The sequence below is a fragment of the Magnolia sinica genome, chromosome 12 (assembly GCF_029962835.1).
Source record: "Magnolia sinica isolate HGM2019 chromosome 12, MsV1, whole genome shotgun sequence".
Classification (NCBI taxonomy): domain Eukaryota; kingdom Viridiplantae; phylum Streptophyta; class Magnoliopsida; order Magnoliales; family Magnoliaceae; genus Magnolia; species Magnolia sinica.
In genome coordinates, this window is record NC_080584.1 from 45,901,987 (window position 1) to 45,914,144 (window position 12,158).

Here is a 12,158-nt window from a genome sequence, read left to right on the forward strand (position 1 = left end):
TCATTTTGATCATTGAAGCATTTGATTACTAGGGCATCAATTTCATAGGACCATTCCCCAATCCTTTGGGAATTTGTACATATTGCTAGCAGTAGACTATATCACTAAATGGGTCAAAGCAATCCTATGCTGGAACAATGACCATCAAACGGTCATTAAATTTTTAAAAGAGAGCATCCTTTCATGGTTCGAAATGCCTCGAGTCATCATTAGTGATGGAGGTTCACATTTCTGTAATAGGTTATTCACAAATTAAATGAAGAAATATGGCATCTCTCATAAGGTGAGCACTTCATACCACTCAAAAACAAGTGGGCAAGCTGAGATTTTCAACAGAAAAATTAAACACACCTTGGAAAAGACGGTTAACCCGGATCGCAAAGATTGGTCAATCTGATTGACCGATGCTTTATGGGCTTATTATACAGCTTTTAAGACTCCCATTAGAATGTATCCCTTTAGACTCGTCTATGGGAATGCTTACCACTTGCCAGTAAAGTTCGAACATAGAGCCTACTAGGCTGCCAAGAACCTGAACTTTAACCTAAAAAATGCTAGCTTGCTACACAAACTTCAATTAAATGAACTCGAGAAAATTCAAAATATGCATATGATAACTCGAGAATTTATAAAGACAAGATGAAGGTGTTTTATGACCAACATATTCTTCAGAAATCATTCACACCAGGTCAAAAAGCCCTTCTCTTTAACTCCCGGTTACATCTTTTTCCAAGTAAACTTTGATCTCGTTGAACTGGCCCTTTCACTATTACGAATGTCTATCCTCATGAGACCGTTGAGATAAAGAACCCAAACAATGGTAATGCTTTTAAAGTGAATGGACATCGTTTAAAGCCATTTTTTGAGAAATTTGATTGAGAGAATATGTCCATACCTCTGATTAATCCTATTTACCAAGATTGACCTCCTAGTCTGATGGAGGTGTCGTTAGGTTTATTACTTTCATAGAATTTAGGATTAGGATAGTTTGCTTTCCGTTTGTTTCATATTTTGGCTAACCCATCTTCACATTGAGATCCTTAAAAAAAGCCTCAACATTCCTTTTTCAGGTACTACCTTTCCATCACTTCTCATTTCTTTTGGTTGCCTCTTTTCCATTGCAAGATTATTTCTTTTACATTGAGGATAATATAGATTTTAGGTTGGGGAGTGTAGATTAGGTAAACTAATCAGTACTTTCTTAGTTTCTGAGTAAAAAATTGTGGAATTTTTTTAATTTTTCAAGATAAAACTTATTTGGAAATTGATAATTTGGGTATTTAAGAATGCTTTGAGTAAGATGATAAGATAGGAAGTGAATTTTGAATTATCGGAGTTTGATCAACTAAGTAGCCTATCACCTTAGGTTCTTGAATGATTAAGAAGAAGTTTGTATATCATGATAATCTCAATCACAAAACATATTCAATTTGCTTCCTTGGGATATCCTAGGATTTCTGATTGGTAGCATGTGAATCATTAATAGATGTTGATAATTGAGTCTGGAGAATTTTATCCACCCTAAAAGATGAAAAACCAGTTATAAGAGATCGACAAAAAGGTCATGAATAATGAAAATAATGAAGAACGACAACACCTCTGAGGAGAATGAAAAAGGTCTCTAAAAAGGATGTAATGTTTTTTTTTAAATAAGAAAGAGAGAGAGAATAAATAATCATCGATATAAAATCAAAAACTGTAAAAAGAAGGAAAAAGAGGATAAGTTCGGAATCAGTACTTGAATTTTCAACCAATCTTAAAGTGATGAACATGGCTAACATTATAAAATGATAAGTGTTCTCGTGAGAAGTAAGTTGATATTCACCAAGCACATTGAAAACACTTGATACATGAATTTATGGTTTTAAAACTGATAATGAACCTATTTGATTGATTGCTTATGTGATTCGTCTCTACGATTTCAAAATCTCACTTTCTTGTCTTAACTCTACTCATTCATACTCGATTGCACAAAAGATTGTTTTTTGAAAAAGGTTTTGAAATTTGAAGATGGAAGCTTATTCTACGCATATTTTTGCTCAAGACTGGCAAAATGCTGGTTGGGAAGTGTATTGAGACTCAAATATTGCATATTTTTCTTCATTTATATCTTGGTTTTATGAACATTATAAGGCTTAATGGTATATTTTATATATGTTTGTGTTGTAAGGTGAGTTTAAGAGCTTGGATTGAAAAGAATGCTAAAAGCATGGATTTAAGCATCAAGAATTTTCAAAGCAAAGAAAAGATCTTTGGAGACCAAGATTGAAGATTTCAAGACCCCAAGATCTAAGAAAACCAAGTGGAGAAGGAAAGAAGTCAGAAGAACAAAATGTTGAAATTCACTTCACAATCTGTGTTATTGATCACTGTTCGATGATGTCAAAGCCCTGGCTCAATGACATCGTACACATTTCGATGACATCGAATTTTCACAAGAAAATCAAGTTGGTTGTTGGACATATTGGATGCAATTCTCGATGAATCGAAGTCATGTTTGATGACTTCAAGAAGATGCTCGATAACATCAAAGCTTATTCGATGGCATCGAATTTATCAAAGAAATTAAACCAACTCGCTGGACTGTTTTGGATACTTTATCAATGAATCGAAGACCCTTCGATGGCATTGAAGGACTTCTCGATGACATCAAAGGAAGGTTCGATGACACAAGAACTTACGTGGTGCTTAAAGGCGCTACTTTCGGAATTCGACTGACGTTCGATAACATCGAACGAGTTATGCAAAGTTACATGGGCTGCGTAAATTTGAGGTGATTTTACGATTTTATGCGGTGAAGGCTATAAATATGAGTTTCTAAGCGATTTTTAGGATATCTAGGGTTTGAAGGAGCAGAGCAAAGGGGTGGAGCCGTCATCCAAGAGTTCTTTCTTCCTTTCTTCTTAGTTTTAATGTTTTCTTCTAGGATTTTAAATCCAATCATGTCTATGGTTGGCTAAATCTCTTATCTAGGGCTAAGGGGTGAAGCTTGTAGTGTGATTGAGATGTTTTTCTTATTTGGTTCTTGTTCTTGTTGAACCTCTTTGATTTTAATTTGATATTTAAGAAATACTTTTAGTTTTTAATGGTTTGTTGTGACTCAAATTACAATAGATCTGCAATAGCTTTAAGTATCTTCTTTTCATCCTTTAAGATTTTAAAGTTTGTAAATCTTGTTGTCCACCATCATCCCTTGGGCACGGCTGGATGATGGAATCTCTTCTAATCTTCACAATCCTCCTATGTTTGATTATGGGATTGGTATATCTTGTTGTTTGCCATCATCTCATGAGCATGGTCAGATGATGGAATCACTTCCAATCCTTACAACTCTCATCCATTGAGAATTAGGTCAACAAAATTAAGTTCACATCTGATCTTATTGATATACCTTTCAATTGGATAAGATAGGACTTCAATTCCAATTGTGTTTCTTGAATCAAATAAGGAAACATCCTGATAGCTGCAAGTGGATCCCTGGAAACCTTAGTTCCCACCTTTGAATTCTTAAGTTTTAATTACTTTATTCACAATTACTCTCTCTAGAATTTCATATTAAATTCACATCTTTCTCTAATTCTACTTTTATTTGCTTTCAGAATACACACAAGATTAGTCCATGTGGATTCGACCTCGGTCTTACCGAGATTATTACTACGTACGTCGCGACCTTACACTTGGGGTTGTGAACACCAAGTAGAGCATATTGTGATCCTTATTGAACTAAAATACTTCTCATCTTGACCTTCAATAATTCAAAATTATTTCTACCGATGAAATTTTTCATTTCATACTTCACATTAACCATTTCATTAGCATATTTGAAATTAGAACTCGAAACTCCGATGTTAATTTTGATACCACGTGTTGTGGATGGCGTAAAAGCAAACCTAAATTCAATTAAATAAGATGAAATCGAATGTAAACAAAACACGCAAAGAACACGAATTTTACATGAAAACCCCCTTGTGGAGCCATGACACAAGGCGACAAGCAATCCACTATGAAACGATATTATAAGAAATTGAGATTTACCAAACCAAACAACCCCAAAATCCTTTCTTAAAACCCTAATTTTGCTCCGAAGCACCTTAGGAATGTCTTAACATTCAGTTAGCATGCCCTAATCCTGATTACACTCAATATATATACTATCACAAACAGAATTAAAAACAAATCATGAACGTATGCCATTGATGGGACCTTCGATGGCATCAACAACCATCGAAGACCAGTTAAGGACATCGAAGCCACCTTCAATGGCATCGAGTAGCAATTTCAAAACTATCCAGCAAGCAACTAAATTTTTTTCAGATTTCACGTTGGCATCCGTTGTCTATCGACGGCATTAACAGACCCCCTTAATCTCACTCAGATTGAAGACATCTGACAACAAAAGATGCTTACCATATAGAGAGAGAATCCAAGGCCAGCTCTGAATTCTTCAGCAGCCCGGCCAGCAACACCAGTATCTGAAAATACCATGCCTCCAAGCACAACATCACCGCTGATGCCACAGACAATTTCAAGAACTCAGGCAGCCCCGAAAATGCCTGCAGCGAAAAACCTGTCCATGTGTACTTGCACCGCTGACTCTTTAATATATACACGAACTGGGCAACAACCACGATCCACCATGAGAGGCTTAATAAAAAGGACGCACCGAACAACCCAAGGCCGATCTTATACACCACCAGCCAGCTAAAGAGGAGGTGTATGGCTAGTGTCCCAGTCGAGATATAGGCACTCGGGGCGATAATACTCTGAGCTTGCAAAAACTTCTGTATAGGGAAGTTGGCAGCGTACGCGTATATCTGAGGTATGAGGCCATAGACGAAGATTGCTGCAGCAGAGGCAATCGTAGAGGACTCCCCGAGGAGTATTAAAATGGACTTCGAGAAAATGTATATTATGGTAAGTGGGACTGCAGTGGCCATTAGGAGAATGGTCGATCTTTGAAGGTAGATGCCTAACATGTTGTACTTGCGGGCTCCATAGGCCTGGCCGCATAGGGTCTCGACCGCACTTCCCATTCCCAGCTGTATAAGAATAATGGAAGAAAGTTGTGACTCAGGCCGACAGAGAAAATTAAAGATCATGACTTTATGTAACTTGGGTTTTGTACCATTATTCTAAAATGGCATCTAATAACTTATCTTGTAGCATTTTCATGTGCTAATTGAGGTTTATGTGCTTTGATGTTGTAGCATTTTCATGAGCTAAATGAGGTTTATGTGCTTTGATAACCACTGGAAAATACACATTGAAGAAAAAAATGAAATGGGTTTTGCACCATAAGGCCATAGGCGAAGACTTGGATGCCAGTGTTGCCGAGAGAGGCTGCAGCCAGCTCAAGGTTACCAAGATGGCCAGAGAAGATCTGTGTGGACATGGACATCACGTAATTGATCATGTACACAGTAACCGCCGGGGCAGCGAGGTAGAACAAGAGCTTTAGTTCTACGACGGCGGCGGAGCCGAGACGGTTGAGGTATGGTACTTGGGTGTCTGATAGGATGCTTTCAAGCCGATGATTTTGTCGGTGATCATTGTTCAGTAACAACGGAGATGTCGGTGATGAAGGTGATGGTGGGTCATTCGTAGTCAGCAGGGCTTGATGGAGCTTTTCTGATGAAGAATCCATGTGGTGGAGTGCTGAGAGTGTCAAGGAAATATCAATGGTTTTATATGAAGGTAGGGAGGGAATTTGTTAGTTGGCGATTGGTAGAGATGAGATAGGTAAGCTGTGGTTCTAACGGAAGCGGATTTGCTGGTGTAACACAGACCAGTGATATAGCTGATGTATGTACGTGTCGTGCGAAGACGAGCGCCGACGCCACTCGAGCTCCGAGTTGTACGAACGGTTCAAAGGAGATCATAGCTAAATGGGCCAAAAATGATGTATTTATTATATCCACGCCACTTCATTCATTTGTGCAGATCATTTTAGAGCATTAAAATCCAAATCTCAAATGGACCACACCAGGATTAGCACAACCGCATAATGATTTCAGCGTAACATCATTTATAGGGCCCACTCTAACGTTTATTTTCCATCCAATCCGTTCTTAAGGTCAAAAAGACAGAGATGAATAAGAAAAACAAATATAATATTGATCCGAAAATTCTGTGACCCCAAAAGGATTTCAATGGTACACGTTCAATCCCCCACTGCTTTTTGAAGTGTGGTTCCCGTGATCTTTAGATTTGTCTTATTTTTTGTATCAAGAGTTATGAAGAGCTCACTAAATGTGTGGACGGTTTGGATATAACATATACCTTACGATGGGATCCATAGAACTTGCTGACGTAAATACATCAGCTACATAGATGGTGTGTGGTACACCAGCCAATCCGCTTCCGGTTTTAACGAAGGAACGCGGATCGTATGCCTTGAAGCCGCCTTGAAATTTCAGGACGCGGATTTCCTGCAAAAGAAATTCTTATCCAAGATGCTGGGTGGGACCCACAGATATGTTTGTGAGAAAAATCCAGTCGGTCAATCCGTTTTCCGACCTCATTTCACGACATTCGAAAAAAAATAAATTCAGGAGGATTTAAAACTCAATTAGGTCGCACAAGAGGGAAAATTGAGGAAAGAAATTTATACCGTTGAAACCTTTCCGGGCTCCACCTTAATGTTTATATGTCGTCCAAACCACTTACAAGGTTATTCCCACTTGGATGAAGTGACAACACAACAGATTTAGGCTGATGCAAAACTTTTACGGGCAGCAGACTGTTTCAACGGTTATCACTGAAAACCCACTGTTTCCTCTCGTGCGAACCACTTGAGTTTTGGTCGAATATCATGAAATGATTTCGTAAAACGGATGGACTGAGTAGATTTCTCAAAACATAGCGGTTGGTCCTGCCCAGCATCCTTGCGCATGAACTTCCTGCGAAAGGCTTTCGCAGGAAATCGGTCATCCGAAATCTCAGTGCCGTCGCTTCTCATTTATCCACGTCATTTCCCGTTACTCCAGCTGCCCGTTGCTCTACCTAACATAGCAACCCGTGACTCCAGCTACCCTCCAGCAAACGCATACACCACAATTTTATTTTATTTTTTTCTTTTTTCTTTTTTTCTTTAACACACGCACACACACCCCTACACACTCACGCCGTAGTGGGCTTTCACCACCCATGGATACTCCAACCCTTTACCGGGTGTTGAAACTCCCGAGAGTCTAACACGCATACGCCGGATTTCTCATTTACGGCTACACGACACAACTTTTAACAAGTGGATCTTTTCATGTCCTACCATGACTTGTGTTAGATCTACACCGTCCTTCAAATTTTCAAAGACGTGGGCTTTCACTTGAAGTTCCCGGGCGAGGATGCTGGGTAAGGCCCACCATCATGTTTGTGGGATATCTATCTTGTCCATCCGTTTTTCGAGCTCATTTTAAGACATGCGACTAAAAGTGAAGTGGATCCAAAACTTAAGTGGCCCACACTAGAGGAAACAGTGAGAGATTCAGTGAGAACCGTTGAAATATTCTTGTGACTTCAAAAGTTTTGTTTAATCTAATTCATGTATATTTTCACTTCTTCCCCTTAGAAACGGTTTGGATGGCATATGAACATTAAGGTAGAGCTCAGGTAGCTTCAACGGTTGGCATTTCCTTTCCAAAATTTCCCAGACCCACTGAAGTTTTAAATCCCCTTCACGTTTGGTCGCACATACTAGAATGAGCTCTCAAAACGAACAGATGAAGGGAATCGCTCACAAATATGGCTGTAGGCCAGTATCCTTGCCCAGCAACTTCCTGCGAAACGAGTGGTAGACTCTCTGGAGTTTCAACACCCGGTCAAAGGTTCGAGTATACATAGAGGGTGAAATTCCACTAGCGTAAGTGGGTGGGGGTGTGTGTGTGTGAAAATAAAAATTAAAAAAAAAAAAAAAAAAAAAAAAAATTACTTCCTGCGAAACGCTTTAGCAGGATATCAGCGTCCTAGTTTCAGAGTATGCGTGCAAAAGAGTGTACGTCCCAAGCCCATGTGGATCCTAGGCTTACATTACATCTGAGCTGTTCATAAGCTTACAAATACATGGATGAAGTTAACACAAATATCAGCTTGAGCCTTTCCTGGCCTAAAGAAGTTTTCAATGGTAGCATCAATTCCTACTGTTTCCAGTGCGGTGGTCCACTTTAACGTTTGATCTGTATTTTATTTAGGCTCATTTCTGAAATGATCTGAAAAACTAAATCAACAGTGTAGATCTAAGAAATACACATTGTGCAGCCCACACAAATTTCACATGCTTATTGTGTGTGGTGCAGGGGAGCGGACGAAGTGAGGGCCTCACCCAAGACGGTGCAGCCTTACCGTGGGGCCACTTTGACGTGTGTCTTCTGTATCCACACCGTCCATGCGTTAGTTCACATCATTTTAATCTCAAAAATTAAGAATATCCAATTATTAGGCCGGCCATACTCAAGAAAACAGTGGTGATTGAACACCCTATCATTAAAAACTTCTTGGGACGCAACTTAATGTTTTCATGATTTTTATTTGCCATCCAATCTGTTGAAGAACAAATATTAGTTTGATCAAAAAAATTTATGGCCCATTAATGATAAATCACCACTGTTTCTTATGATATCGTCCACTTGATTATTACATCTGCTTCAGTTTTTGGATAATGTCCTAAAATGATATTGAAAAACGGATGACGGAGTGAATACATATTGCACATATCAACATGGGTACCATGGTAAGGCCGTACCATCTTGGGTGAGTCCGGCGTCTCACCTAATCAGCTCCCCTGGTGGGATGTGGGAAACTTTCATGAGCCCCATCATGATGTATGTTTCAAACCCACACCTTACATCCATTTTTTTCCATATCATTTCAGGGAGTGAGACAAAAAAATGAGACAGGTCCAAATCTCAAGTGGCCCACACTACATAAATAATGGTAATTTGACACTATTGTTGAAAACTTCTTAGGGTCATAGAATGCTCTGATCAAGTTGATTTTGTGTTTTCCCTTCATCCATGTCTGTGTAGCCTTATGAAGAGGTTAGATGGCAAATGAACCTCACATTGGACTCAAGAAGGTTTCAACGGTAGATGTTGTTTTCTATGGTGTGGTTCACTTGGGCTTTGGATGTGCCTCATTTTTGGGCATATGCTCTAGAATAATTTGTAAAAATTGATGGACGGTGTAGAACTAAAACATAAATCATTGTGGGGCCAATGAAGTTCCACAAGTTAAAAGTCATGTCGTGTAGCATTCATTCTATTTGGGGGAGAGAAATCTGTTGTATCATGTGAGCGGAAATCATCCGCGATGATGTGGCAAATGAGAGGATATGTCACTGAATTTTCCCATGCCTTCAACAAATATAGTAGGAAAAAAAATTATTTACAAATAACCAATGATATATTTTTACACCTGTCTATTTTGTTAAGATTCGGTAAAGTGGTATAATATATGGTAAAGTAGTGTAATGTATGGTAAATGAGTAATGATTATTATTATCACAGTAGTTGGAAGTAAATCATATTTTATGATAGTACATAATATGCCTCTCCCTCCACTTCCAGACATGTAAAGTAATTTTCTTGATTAGATACACTTGAATGTAATTTCATCAATAAGTATTATATCCACGCCATTCATCCATCTTGTAATTTCAGAGCATGTCCCTAAAAATGAGTAATATCCAAAGCTCATATGAACCACACCTCAAAAAACATTGGGGATAATGATGCCTATCGTTGGAACCTTCCTACGGCCCACCAGGATGTTTATTTGCCATCCAAATTGTTCTAAGGTCAAACAAACCTCGATAAAGGGAAAACACAAATATCAACTTGATCTAACATTTCTATAAACCCCAAGAAGTTTTCGATGACACGCATTCATTCCCCACTTCTAGTTGTGCTATGGTCTATTTTCACTTTGGATCTGTTGTGGTTGTTTTTCAAATTCCCCACTTCTAGTTGTGCTATGGTCTATTTTCGCTTTGGATCTGTTATGGTTGTTTTTCAAATTTGGTCACGTGATTAATGTAGGCATGCTAGAATTAAATTTGTGGCTTAATTCAAACCAAGAAACTATGATCCCGAGCATCAAGATAGGCAAATACATAGTATATGATCGAGATTGAATGAGATCGACCGCCTATTCAGCCACTCGCTCAGTATGCAAATAGGATCAGGCAATATTCAAAGGGTAGGGTTCATCCTCTAATGATGGGTTATACATTTGCCTTCCATATGAAAGGACTTCTCAATATAGATAAAAGATCGAGAAATGAATCCTTACAGTCGGCTGTGAAGAGCAGCTATAGAACACCTTTCTATATGGAGACTAAATCCAGCGTATGAGCATAGACCCAAATTGAAGCTAAGATTACCAGCTACTTGATTAATGTTATGGATTACATTGTGGAATGTAAACAGCTGGTGAAAAGTAAATGATTATACTAAGAAATATAATTGACTAGCATAAAAGGGTATAATGATTATACTAAGGAATGTAAATGACAGGTAATTGAAAGGATAATTGAAAGATATATTGGGTTTGATTGGGTTAGTATAAGACAAATCTTCTTGTTGAATTCTTTCGTTATTTATAGCCTTGATCTAGCCATCTGGATGCTTCTCGCATTCCAATGGTTGTTATAACCGTATCACACGTTTCAACTCTTCTTCCCTATAATCCTGCCATCTGTCCTGTAATATTTGCTTCTAGACCATCATTCTTTAATTGACCACTTAATGGATGACGTGTCATTGTTTGATGCAATCCATTTGTACTATTGTATAATCATATTCATATATTCACATAGATCTCCAAATACACCACGCAAATCCATCTAGATCGCATGTAACTCTGATAAGTTTTGCAGAAAGTGTCGACAATGGGGATGAACATTGCCCTCCACATCGCTTCGACTTTAAAAAGAGATGAAAGCAACATACTCTTAAGATTAAAGAAGAAATCGAAAGACTTTTGAAGGCAGGGTTCATTCGGCTGAACAACTATGTTGAATGGATGTCAAACATAGTCCCGGTGATGAAGAAGAATGGTAAGTTGAGAGTGGGCGTTGATTTCAGAAATTTAAATTTAGTTACTCATAAAAACGAATACCCCATGCATGTGGCCAATCAATTAATCGATCGGGCTGTCGGTCATGGAATCGTGTCTTTCTTGAACAGACATTAAGGGTATAATCAAATCTACATAGCTTTAGACGATGCCAAAGACTACATTCAAATGCCGAGGACCTTTAGGGACTTATTGTTAGGTAGTAATGCCTTTCGGCTTGAAGAATACATGGGCTACATACCAAAGAGTGATGAATGCCATCTTTCACGTCATGATTGGTCGTTTTATGGAGGTTTACGTTAACGATGTAGTAGTTAAGTCGATCGATGCGTAAGAGCATATATCCCACTTACGAAAGTCTTTCGAACGAATGACACTCCATAAATTAAAAATGAACATTATGAAGTGTGCTTTTGGGATATCGGCTGGTAATTTTTTTAGGATTCCTTGTACATCAGAGATGAATCAAAATCGATCAAAATAAGGTTCAGGCCGTGATCGATGCACGGCCACCTGGGAACAAGGCCGAGTTACAAAAGTTCCTAGGCCACTTAAATTTCTTACGACACTCCATATCTAATTGTACAGGCAAGACTAATACTTTTTCCTCGTAATTAAAATTGAAACGGGAGGTTGAGTTTGTATGAGAAGCAGAGCATCATCTTGCTTTCGACCGAATCAAGGAATATTTGATGAAGCTACCTATGTTAATGCCTCTTATCAAGAATCAGCCACTTAAATTATATATATATCTGCTTTTGCAGGATCGATCGGAGCCCTCCTAGCACAAGAGGACGACTTACAGAAAGAGAAAGTGTTAGGCCCATATCCTAGACCGTACCATTCCTTGGACTCCCGTGGTCCTCCCGATCGAATTCTGACAACCCGCGACCCATAAATAGCATTTGCGCGCGACCCTGAGTTGCACCCTATCAACTCAAATTGGCTCAACTCGTAACTTATATCCTAGCGACCGCGTCGTCGTCGTAACTTATGTCTCGCGCGCCGATGCGATACCCAAACCAGGAGTTGTGGGCCCGCATTTATTTCGAAGAAAATGCTGCACGTTGCAAATTCTAAGAGAATCT

General features: G+C 38.7%; 1 protein-coding gene across 1 annotated transcript in view; it reads right to left on the reverse strand.

The window, feature by feature from the left end:
* The window catches only part of LOC131221298 (protein DETOXIFICATION 40-like), a 40,898-nt gene extending 35,175 nt beyond the window's left edge, over positions 1-5,723 (reverse strand). Inside the window, exons 1-2 of the mRNA XM_058216507.1 lie at positions 5,294-5,723; positions 4,408-5,039 (exon numbers count right to left, since the gene is read on the reverse strand). Coding sequence (XP_058072490.1) covers positions 4,408-5,039; positions 5,294-5,644 — 983 coding nt within the window. The 5' untranslated portion in view covers positions 5,645-5,723. The remainder of the gene's footprint in view (positions 1-4,407; positions 5,040-5,293) is intronic.
* Positions 5,724-12,158: the final 6,435 nt, after the last annotated feature.